The sequence below is a fragment of the Lutra lutra genome, chromosome 4 (assembly GCF_902655055.1).
Source record: "Lutra lutra chromosome 4, mLutLut1.2, whole genome shotgun sequence".
In the NCBI taxonomy this organism is placed as follows: Eukaryota; Metazoa; Chordata; class Mammalia; order Carnivora; family Mustelidae; genus Lutra; species Lutra lutra.
This window is the reverse complement of record NC_062281.1, coordinates 162,489,478-162,501,710: the sequence shown is the minus strand read 5'-3', so window position 1 is coordinate 162,501,710 and position 12,233 is coordinate 162,489,478. Positions and strand designations below refer to the sequence as shown.

Here is a 12,233-nt window from a genome sequence, read left to right as displayed (position 1 = left end):
GGGAGGGAGAGAGAGGGAAGCAGGCTCCCTGCTGAGCAGAGAGCCCGACGCGGGACTCGATCCCAGGGACCTGAGATCATGACCTGAGCCGAAGGCAGCGGCTTAACCCACTGAACCACCCAGGCGCCCCTTTTTTTAATTTTTAAAGGAACTTCCATACTCTTTTCCAAAGTGGCTGCACCAATTTACATTCTCACCAACAGTATGTGAGGGTTTCCTTTTCCATGTACCCTCACCAACACTTGTTATTTCTAATCTTTTTGATAACAGCCTTTTTTTTTTTTTTTTTTTTTTTAATGTAGGCTCCATGCTCAGTGTGGAGCCCAATATGGGGCTTGAACTCATGACCCTGAGATTTGAGACTTGAGCTGAGATCAAGAGTAAGACACTGGGGCGCCTGGGTGGATCAGTCCCTTAAGCATCTGTCTTTTGCTCAAGTCATGATTCCAGGGTCCTGGGATGGAGCCCTGCGTCAGGCTCCCTGGTCAGCGGGGAGTCTGCTTCTCCTTCTGACACACCCTCTGTTGCGTTTTTTTCTCTCACTCTCTCAAATAAGTAAATAAAATCTTAAAACAAACAAAGAGGGATAACAACAATTTGGGGAAGGGGGCTGGAAATCACGCTAGTAAAAGTTATTTTAAAGTTTGAGTTTGCTGGTGGGTTAAAAAGAAAAAAGATATTAATTTGAGAAAATTTTCAGAACTGAAGACTTGACTTTTCAGATCAAAAGGCCCATTAACATCCAACACAGGGGATGATATCAGACTGTACTGAAAACAATCAGGGTGAAACTTAATAACTTTGTAAATAGAAAGATCCTAGAAGCTTCCCAAAAGGGGAGAAAAAGTTTTCATGAAGAGAATGAAGAATCAGAATTGTGTTAGATTTAACAGAAAAGCTAGAAGACAGTGAGATAATACCTTCAACATTTTGAGGGGACATGATCTCTCTTTTTTTAAAAAATTTTATTTATTTATTTGAGAGAGATAGAGAGAAAGAGTGAGTAAGAGAGAAAACATGAGTGGGGTAGAGGCAGAGGGAGCAGTAAACTCCCTGCTGACCAGGGAGCCCAATGCTGGGCTCAATCCCTGGACTCCAGGAACACGATGTGACCCAAAGGCAGATACTTAACTGACTGAGCCACCCAGGCACCCCAAAGGGATTTCCAAGAGAAGATTATACCTAGCCAAAATATCAAACAACCACTGGGACAGAATAAAGACATGCAAAAGCTAAAAAAATTTATTTTTCACGAACCCAACTGAGAAGGCTACCAGAGGATATGTTCCAAAAAAAGTGAGTATAAACTAAGAGGAAAATTAAGAGATTGAAGTGTGAACCTAAAATGACAGTTCTACAGAAGAGCTACTAATCCAGAAAAGTTCTAAGAGAGATATCTTCAAGAGTTTGAAACTGAGAGAACACTTAAAGTGTTAGGAAATAATGAGAAGAAATTCACACCAGTGGGGCTAAGGCTGAATTAGTAATAAATACATAGAAAATTAAGCAAATGAAAAAACAAGACAATTTTTAGGAAAATAAAAGGGGGAAAGAGAAAAGTAATCTTGTACAAGCTTCAGCTGTGAATACCATTTATTTTAATTTTTTAAAAGATTTTATGTATTTGAGAGAGAAAGAGAAAGGGAGCATGAATAGTGGGGAGGAACAGAGGAAGAGGGAAAAGGAGGCTCTCCGCTGAACAGAGAATCCAGTACCAGGCTCGATCCCAGGACCCGGGGATCATGACCTGAGCCAAAGGCAGACACTTAACTGACTGAGCCATTAAATATATGTTAATAAACACGGCAATAAATGGGGAAACTGGGAGTTTGCATGTGTGTGGTGGGGCTAGAGGATGTGGTAAAACAGAACTAAATCTTTAATTTTCTATAGTAGGAAGTAAGTAAATAATTCCTAAAACTAAAAATACCAAGACATAGCAAACAAAAGCATGTCCTTTGAAGATATGGAATTAAATGTGAAAAAAAATTTTAGCTAAGTATATTGAAAGTGGCTGCCTTTGGGTAAAATGAGGACAGACACAGTGAAGGATGGCTATTTCTTACAATATACCCTGGATAATTCCATCACTCTTTAAATTACAAACATATAAAACTTTGACGAAAATAAAAACTAAATTCAAAAAGGAAAGAAAAAAAAGCTCAGGCTATGGAGTCAGAAAGCGCAGGTTCAAGTTCTGATTCTGCCACTTACCAATGATTTGATATTGAGCAACTATCTACAAAATGCTAGTATGCCAAAAATGGATATAAAACTTGGTAAATAGGGGCGCCTGGGTGGCTCAGTGGGTTAAGCCGCAGCCTTCGGCTCGGGTCGTGATCTCAGGGTCCTGGGATCGAGCCTCGCATCGGGCTCTCTGCTCAGCAAGGAGCCTGCTTCCTCCTCTCTCTCTGCCTGCCTCTCTGCCTGCCTGTGATCTCTGTCTGTCAAATAAATAAGTAAAATTAAAAAAAAAAATAAAAAAAAAAACTTGGTAAATAATAAAACTACATAGCCCCATTCACTGGATTTTATTTTATTTCATAATTATTATTCTTTTTTTTTAGTTTCATGTTTTTATTTACATTCCAGTTAGTGGGGTGCCAGGGTGGCTCAGTCATGATTTCCAGGTCCTGGGATTGGCTATGCTGGGCTCCCTGCCCAGCAGGGATTCTGCTTCTCCCTCTCCCTCTGCCTCCTCTCCCCTGTTCATGCTCTCTGTCTCTCTCTCTCAAATAAATAAAATCTTTAAGGAAAAAAATAATTCCAGTTAGTTAATATATAGTGTAATATTAATTAGTTTCAGTCCATTCACCAGGTTTTATTTTGAGAGCAAATCTTGATTATTTTTGTTTCCCATTATTTTGTTCCCATTATTTTGTTTCCCTAAGGCTTAGCATAAACTTTATATATAGTATGTTCTAAATTCAATGACTACATCAAAATTCAATACGTTTGTAAGTCAGGGATCTGATCTCATACCAACTACCCTGTCTGCATATCAGTACATTGTTCACCTCCTCCTTTTTAAATATTGTGCCTTTAAATATATTTCCCTGTAACTAGGACATTAAACTGCTCTCTGTATTTTGCATATGCTATTACTGTACTTCTCACTCTGTGACTTATAAATTCTAGCATATTTGAATCTACTTCTATAGGCTATTTCCTCAATCACAAGAATTTCAGTTTTGAGTATGCTGGGATTTCAAGTCACTTCTGTTAAATATAATTAGGAAAAAAGGGGTGGTGGTGGTGGTGGTTGGGATTTTTCAAAAGAGATAAAAACAGAAACCCAAGCAGGAGAAGTTTTCTTGCAATACAGCTCTGAGAAATAAAGAAAACTGAACCAAAAGAAACACAGGCTCAGAATGCCTGCCAGCATTTGTTAGGGCACAGGGAGCCACGCAATTGAGTGGGGAGTGTGATTCTGAACCACACTGATATTTACCGAATCTAGCCTAGACCAAGGCTATCTAACTCTGAGAACTGGAGAGGAGTTTGAGAAATACTACAGTGAACTGGATGGGCTAAATAAAAACTGAATCTACTTTATCTTATCTGGGCAGGGGATAGTAAGAGTTGCCTTTATAGGCAGGCTCCTCAACCATTCAGTAATATGTACTGACTTCGTACCATGGGCCATAACTGAGCCAAATGCTGGGGATAAAATGAACAAAACAGAATATCATGATCCCAGCTCTCAAAGAGCTGATATCCAAGTAGAGGAGAGAGTAAATCAGAGAGCAGTGCCACCATATGTAGGCAAATAAGGGGGTATAACTGCATATGAGAGGGTCAAGGAAGGCTCTTCTCAGAAAAGAACTTGAAGTGTAAGTTAAATTTAGAGCACATGTGTCATAGGGAGAGGGGATGGAGAGCATTAAAAGCCTGGAGGGGGTGGGGTGGGAGGAAAGCAGTACAAAAAATCCAAACATGAATTTTTTCCTGCCCTCCTTGGAACAGACATCTACAAATCTGAGACAGAAGTAGCAAGGCGGTGAAAGATGGCTCCTGAAACGTGTAGCCAATAGCCATTCTCCTGTAAGTCTGTAAGAACACCACTGCGAAACTTGGACACAGATCTGCTCTATTAAACAATATCTGGGAAAGAGGGGACTGCTAGTTGTTCTGGCATATAATAGCAGCCAACAGCAGACCAATATACAATCTGAGAAATTTAGGATTCCTTAACAACAACAAAAAATGCTTATCATTGAAATGCATAGTATTCCATGGGAGGAATTTATTTATTATGATTATTATTTTTAGAAGATTTTATTTATTTATTTGACAGAGAGATATCAAGAGAGGGAATACAAGCCGGGGGAGTGGAAGAGGGAGAAGCAGCCTCCCAGCTGAGCAGGGAGCCCCATGCAGGGCTTGATCCCAGGATGCTGGGATCATGACCCAAGCCAAAGGCAGACGCTTAACCAACTGAGTCATCCAGGCGCCCCCATGGGAGGAATTTAAAACTCAGTTATCTAGTGGTGCCTGGGTAGCGCAGTCGGTTAAGTGTCTGAGTCTTGATTTTGGCTCAGGTCATGATCTCAGGATTGTGAGATCAAGCCCCACATCAGGCTCCAGGTTGGGCCCAGTGCCTGCTTAAGATTCTCTCTCTCTTTCTCCCTCTTCTGTCCCCCAACCAGATCCCCCCCACCCCGTGTATCCCGATGTCTCTCTTAAGAAAATAAAAGCAAAAAACCTCCCTCAATTATCAAGGTGAAACTTAACCTTCAAATATAACAAAATCAGATATTGAGAAATTCAAAATTTCACGTTAAGTATGAAAATATTTCAATAACACAAATCTGATTAGGACAAAATTTCATGTTAAGTATGAAAATATTTCAATAACACAAATCTGATTAGGACATTCTCTTGTTTAAAATTCCTCAACACGGGGTGCCTGGGTGGCTCAGTGGGTTAAGCCGCTGCCTTCGGCTCAGGTCATGATCTCAGGGTCCTGGGATCGAGCCCCGCATCGGGCTCTCTGCTCAGCAGGGAGCCTGCTTCCTCCTCTCTCTCTACCTGTCTCTCTGCCTGCTTGTGACCTCTCTCTGTCAAATAAATAAATAAAATCTTAAAAAAAAATAAAATAAAATTCCTCAACAATTCCCCACTGTTTTGAGGATAAAGTTCAAATGCTTTAGTTTGATCCCTATATCCTGTCCAGTCCCATTCCCTGCTCCCTGTCCTCCATACTCACACTCCAGCTCAAGAGCAGGTTACCTATATACATCATACCTTTTCAAAGAAGAGAGAAAAGCCAGCTTGTACGAACTTTCACTGGCCAAGCATCAAAACAGTTTTAAATGGATGGGTAGACAGATAATACTTACAGCTAATTTAAAATTATGAAAAGCTATGTACTTACAATGATACTTAAGAGATAACAGCTAATATGAAATGTACTAAAAAACTCAAATACCAAGAAGAGTAACTCTAATAAGGTATTTGATTTTTTAATTTAAGTAGAAGAATATGACAAAAAGAAACAAGAAATGCATATTTAGGGGCGCCTGGGTGGCTCAGTGGGTTAAGCCGCTGCCTTCGGCTCAGGTCATGATCTCAGGGTCCTGGGATCGAGCCCCGCATCGGGCTCTCTGCTCGACAGGGAGCCTGCTTCCTCCTCTCTCTCTACCTGCCTCTCTGCCTGCTTGTGATCTCTCTCTGTCAAATAAATAAATAAAAATCTTTAAAAAAAAAAAAAAAGAAATGCATATTTATAAAATAAACACCTGTTTATAAGGTAGAAAAGGTTGAATACAGGGCACTGTGAATAAGCAAACCAGACCTCACGAAAGTAGAAACTACATCAAGAACAAAAGGATTACTCAACATGAGGATCACAGATAGTGATAAGGTAAAAAGAGGACCCAACAATTAGTCCACACTGGTGATCACTTGAACACAAAAAGCAATTTAGAAAGTTTTAATGCTATAATCCAAAATTATAAATTAACCAAATGCCCTAAGGAATAAAACAAAAAAAAATAATTATCTAGATCACTCAAATCCTAGGAATGAAAGCTCTAGGTGTCTCTACCAAAACCAGTGAGATGCTAGTAAACCATACGCGGCTTCTAGTAAGTGTAACAGAATACATCAGTAAATAATAATGACAGGACAATGGGTTACATAATGCTGGCTAAGCAAAACCTAAAAAACACATCATTCCAGGGAAAAACTCCAGGGGAAAAAATACATCATTCTAGGAAATACTAAAATCTATATAAAAAGGGTGATCTTACAAAGCTTTCTGGTCATTAGTTCAGCCATTAAATGCACCACAGTCATAGGACTGGTGCCTCAGCTTTGAAATACTCTGGGAAAAGCAATCAAGAACCGTGTCTTAACCAAAAATGAACAACAGATCCATAAGCAAAGCTCTATAATCTTGGTTGGACTACAGCATTATTCCTTTTCTTTTTGGTCTGACAAGATTAATATCACTCTGAAGAGTAAAACAAGTAATAACCTACTACTAGAATCCCAGGGAAATACCAAGATAAGAATGTTGTAATCCTAAGAAGAAAAAGCAAGGTTAACAACTGTCTTGTTTATTGGCTATTTAGGGTGATTGAAGCATTCAAAAAAATCAACCATTCTACCCTTGTACTAGTAATTTTAATCGCTTAAAGGTTATCTGAAATTTGATCTTAAATTGCAAATAGTTCTCAGTGCTCCTCTTTGCATACAAAAGCCTCTTGGATTTTCCAGAATCTAATCAAGAGCCGTAAGCCTCTTCAAGTCAGGAACTGTGTCTTATTTGACTTTATGCCATCAACTCTTAGCACAGTGCCTATAGTACAGTCACTTCTCAGTAAATGTTTCCTAAGTGAAAGCATGAACGATAATAATAATAGTTGTTATTATTATAAAAACCCAACATACAAATAAATCAAACTCCTTACCTGTTTTTTTCCCCTTCTTTTGACCGGGAACTTGTTCTAAGCCATCTTGGCCTTTTCTCATTAACATGGCGAGTGAGGCATCATGAGCTCTGAACAGGTCCACAACTTCATGTAAGGCAACATCTGTGATCAGGTCACAGCTCAGGACTAGTACATCTGTCTGTCAAATGGAGAAGGGGAAACTCAATATCACAAAAGACAACGGATCTCACACATCACCACGGGATAAACTTATGATAGTTTGGCAGGACACACAGACTGGACACTTGTTTTCAAACATTTTTTATAGCAGCAGAATAAGTAAAATAAATAGAGTTGCTCTAAGTAAACTATTCCGGGGGAGGTCTGGAATATCTACCTCCCTGTGTGTGTGCCTTATTGCTGCCCAATCTGAGGCATCACTGGAATTCTGGGCTCTAAGGAACAGAGTCTGGAAACTACCACATTGTCTATTTCCATGACTACGGAATTAATGATCTTAAATTTATACATCTCTTTACAGTTTGAAAAGTATTTTCACATAATCTGATGATTCCATTTGGTTATGAAGTCCTATAAAGCAGTCACTTTGCTACAGTACTAGAAAATAAAAGGATGAATATAATATAATGCCCATCTCTCAGGAGACCAATCTAATTCGTAAACAATTACTATACAACCTCAAGTATGTATAAAAGCACTCATGTAATTTGTATACCAACACCATGGGGTGGGATTGTTACTGTTATTTGTTCCCATTTTTATGGATAAGAAATATAAGACTTAACTACTATAGTGTCTGACAAGTAACACGCATTTGGTAACTATTTGATGAATGAATGAATGTATCAAGGAAGTAAAAAAAATGTTGCATTTCTACTAATTCAGATTAATTACAATAATAAGTAATAATAGTAATTAACGTTTATCAAATGTGTACTGTTGGCCAGGAACTCTGATAACACTTTGCATGCACTCCCAATCTTTACAAAGTTATGCCATAAGCACTATTACTTGTACTTTACAGACAGAGAAACAAGTTTAGAGTAGTTAGGTAATTAACCAAGATCTAACACTCTATAAGACTATTCATATAAATAAATAATCTTTACTAATGAATAGTGTTTAAAGAAATACAGCTTTGCTAGTTTGAAGACCCATGTAAGGGAGCTTCTAGCATATAGCATTAGGTACCAAAAACGCCTGAATGTATATCTTAGATAGTTCTAAATTTTGGTCTGTCTAGTACCTGGTACTATGGGCACTAGCTATCAACTGGAATATCATAGTTTAAGAGTAATCTTGATAAACTAAAAAAGTATCAATAAGAAGATGACTGAGAAAGGGCTAGAAACATGACATCTTAAAGAAGAGAAGTTGTTTAGTAGGGAAAAGATTATGTGGGGGAAACTGGGCAGGACAGGGATTATGGGGTAGGGTTAAGGAAGAGATAACAGCACTCTTTAAATACTTGACACTCTTAAGGAAGAAAAAAATTTTACCTGAATAGCCCAAGACCAAACTATGAACAAATAGGTAAAACATGAAGAAAAGTTTTTGGTTTTCATATTAACTTATATCTGTCAATCAGAGCTAGTCAAAGAGAAGAATTCTGTAAGGCAATGAGTTTCCCATCATAAGAAGTGCTCAGGCAGAAACTGGATTACCATTTGCAACAATTTATTTACCTAACATTTACTGGGCATTAACTCTATGCTCAGCCAGGCCCTATTCTGAAATATAGAGGGAATTTAGACTAGAAAGTGTTAATAAAATGGGAGTGGCTAAGAAAGGCTACTTAATATTTTTTTTTTTAAGATTTTATTTATTTATTTGACAGACAGAGATCACAAGTATGCAGAGAGGCAGGCAGAGAGAGAGAGGAAGGGAAGCAGGCTCCCTGCTGAGCAGAGAGCCCGATGCGATGCGGGGATGTGGGGCTCGATCCCAGGACCCTGGGATCATGACCTGAGCTGAAGGCAGCGGCTTTAACCCACTGAGCCACCCAGGCGCCCGCTACTTAATATTTTTTTAAACAATGTCTACCTATACATTCTGCTATTACAGAATTTCATCATAAATGCAGAAAACAGGTTTGCCAAAACAATATATTGAAAAACAAATCCCTTACATTGCAATTTAAACTGACTACACAGTTTCTCAATAGCACACCTGCAGTTTCCCAGAGGTGCCTCGGGTAAAACTGAGGCAGCCAGGGCAACTCCTCTTTTATTAATTTTATTTTCTGTGTAAGCTTTGGTTTGGAAGACAGGTTTTGCTACTTTAAAAAGTCTGAAAAACATTTAACATTTAAATTATTCCAGGTTTAAGAATAAAATGAGTATTTACATGGAAATTTTTATAAGTGGTTCCTACCTTTTAAGATTTTAATTTAAAATCAAGATTCCTGTGGCAGCTGGGGGGCTCAGTCAGCTAAGTGACTGACTTCAGCTCATGTCCTGATCTCAGGGTCCTAGGAGAGAGCCCTGCATCAGGCTGTTCCTCAGCAGGGAGTCTGTTTCTCTCTACCCCTCCCCCGGCTCGCTCCCTCTGTCTTTCTCTCTCTGTCAAATAAATAAAATCTTTAAAAAAATTAATTAAAATCAAGATTCCTGCTTTGGGTGGGAAAAATGGATGATTTCAACTCACATTCTACTACAGTAAAAAGTCATGTTTGCTAAGAAAGTGAGGCTCAAACATAAGAATGCCTTGGCTTACTGCTTGCAATTTCTTATTTTGAATAAAGAATCAGTACCAGAACCGTCATTCCTTTTTCTACATGCAACTCATCACTTAACAGCCTAAACAATTCCTTCCGACAGCCTCTTCAAGTTAAGAAGTTCAAACTTGGGGGCGCCTGGGTGGCTCAGTTGGTTAAGCCGCTGCCTTCGGCTCAGGTCATGATCCCAGCGTCCTGGGATCGAGTCCCACATCAGGCTCCTTGTTCTGTGGGGAGCCTGCTTCTCCCTCTGCCTCTGCCTGTGCTCTCTCTCTCTCTCTCTCTGACAAATAAATAAATAAAATCTTAAAAAAAAAAAAAAAAAAAAGTTCAAACTTGATGGGCACCTGGGTGGCTCAGCCCGTTAAGTGTTTGTCTTCAGCTCAGGTCCCAAGACCCTAGAATCAAGTCCTGCAAAGGGATCCTTGCTCAGTGGGGAGCCCCTGCTTCTCCCTCTCCCTCTCCCTGCGGCTCCCCCTGCTTGTGCTCTATCAAATAAATAAATAAAATATATTTTTTTAAATTTCAAATTTGGATTTTTTCCCCCTACTTTTCTGCTTAAGGCTATCTCAGTTCCTTCTGGATTTTAACTGAGTTAAAAAAAAAAAATTCCTAAGTTCACCATCTAGGAACCACCAAACATTAGCAAATCAGCCCATGTACCTGAAAGCTAAAGAAGAGATAGCACACAGAATCCTCCTTCTTAAAACAATGCTTAGAAAGGTTGGGAACACGGGCTATTATTAAAGACATGTCACTGTAGCAGTACAGAAGCTGCCCCATTTCATTGTAATAAAAATGACAGTTTGCTGAGGGAAAAAAAAAAACTCCTTTCTCTAATATGCTGGCTGATTTTTGCCAACTTACTGTTCTACAGTAAATTCAATTATCAACTGTACTCCAAAGTGAAGAAAATGACCCCAATGCAGATGCCTCTGAAGTGGCAACAATGTTGTCTTGGAAAATACAGGCTGTTATCATTCAGTATCTGCAAAAAATAAATCTGTCAGTATAGTGATTGCCAAACAAATCCTGAGTAATTGGGAACAGTCGCAGCCTCATTTTTGTCTTTGCTCTTAGATGACTTTTTGCTAAGCTGAATGCAAAATCCCCAAGGAGCCCAAGAAACAGAGCCACCCCCCCCCCGCCCCCGTCCCTATGTCTGGTTGCCATCTGTTCTCAGTGTGAAACGAAAGGCGTCAGTAGGAAAGGGCAGGGCCTGAGATACAGATGGAGGTGCTATTCCTCAGGCCCTCTCCTGCCTCCCTTCCCAGAATATGCACCATCTAAGACTCGCTGATGCCAAACACATTCCCATCCTCCTTACAACCCCACCAAAGGAAAGTCTTTGCTGTTTATCAATGTACTCTGTTTCCAAAACTGGAAATCCTGGAATAAGAAACAAAAGTCTAACATCTTACATCTTCACATTACTGTTTCTCTTTACATTTTTATAAACACTATTTTTTTTATTTATTTTTTTTTTAATTTTATTTGACAGAGAGATCACAAGCAGGCAGAGAGGCAGGCAGAGAGAGAGGAGGAAGCAGGCTCCCCGAGAGAGCAGAGAGCCCGATGCGGGGCTCGATCCCAGGACTCCGAGATCATGACCTGAGCCGAAGGCAGCGGCTTAACCCACTGAGCCACCCAGGCGCCCCTTTTATAAACACTATTAAATGACTACTGTTTTGATTTGTATTCTAACTAGAAATGCAAATGTTCTTCCACTAATTGGAGCCCGGAGAGAAAAAGTGGAAAGGAGGTATTTCTGATCACGTGTGACCACAGCCATGAACAAACACAGACTGTGTGGACTGTGAAGCAACTGTATATATGAAGTGCAATTAACTTGAAAGCTCCCTGGACACACCAATCCTCAGCTGCCTTGAGTTTCAGGGCCCTGGTTCTTTCCTAAAACCAGCAGTAATGCCTCTTCTTTTGCAGAGACCAAATGGAATCTCCACAGACAGCCCTACTCACTATTCTAATATCCTCAGTATCCCTTATCCCAAGCCTGTTCCTTTCGAGGAGTCAGGGCAACGTCAAGGGCAAAAAGCACGGCTCAGAAGGACAGCAAATGTGTGCAGTTTTGACAAACTGGAAACATACAAGATCTTTAAGAGAAGATGAAGACAGCACATTAGTGTTAGGGAAAAAAATCAAGATACCCAGGAATTCAAAATTCGAACTGCTGCCAGTTAGTTTTGGCTAAAGCAAACAAATTAAGCTCAGAAAACCCAATTACAAAGCTATGGCAAAGCCCAGAAATCCCTCATTACAAGAACATTTTCAATCAAGCCAAAACCACTGAGTAAAACTAGAAGAAAAAACGAAAAGTTAAATCAGAAAACTGGATGTTATGTGTGTGTGGTGGTGGTGGTATGGCGGGAGGTGGTAAGAGCTACTGGGAACAGCCGTTCTTCTGTTCCTGGCAGCTGCTCCACGACAGATTGTTATAAATAACACAATCTGGCAAAAAATTTCCTATGGCACAGAGAAAGAAAAACACTTACTCCCCTGGAAAAAAAAAAAAAAACAGTCAGGGCAAGGTAACCACGCTTTCACCCACTCAGCACTTCCATAAACAATGGCTATGATCCAAATTACCACCCTGCACC

General features: G+C 39.6%; 1 protein-coding gene across 4 annotated transcripts in view; it reads right to left on the bottom strand.

Moving 5' to 3' along the window:
- The window catches only part of EIF2B3 (eukaryotic translation initiation factor 2B subunit gamma), a 129,611-nt gene that overhangs the window by 88,035 nt on the left and 29,343 nt on the right, over positions 1 to 12,233 (bottom strand). For all 4 annotated transcript variants that reach the window (XM_047726476.1, XM_047726477.1, XM_047726478.1 and 1 more), the window contains one exon: positions 6,918 to 7,077. In XM_047726476.1, coding sequence (XP_047582432.1) covers positions 6,918 to 7,077 — 160 coding nt within the window. The remainder of the gene's footprint in view (positions 1 to 6,917; positions 7,078 to 12,233) is intronic.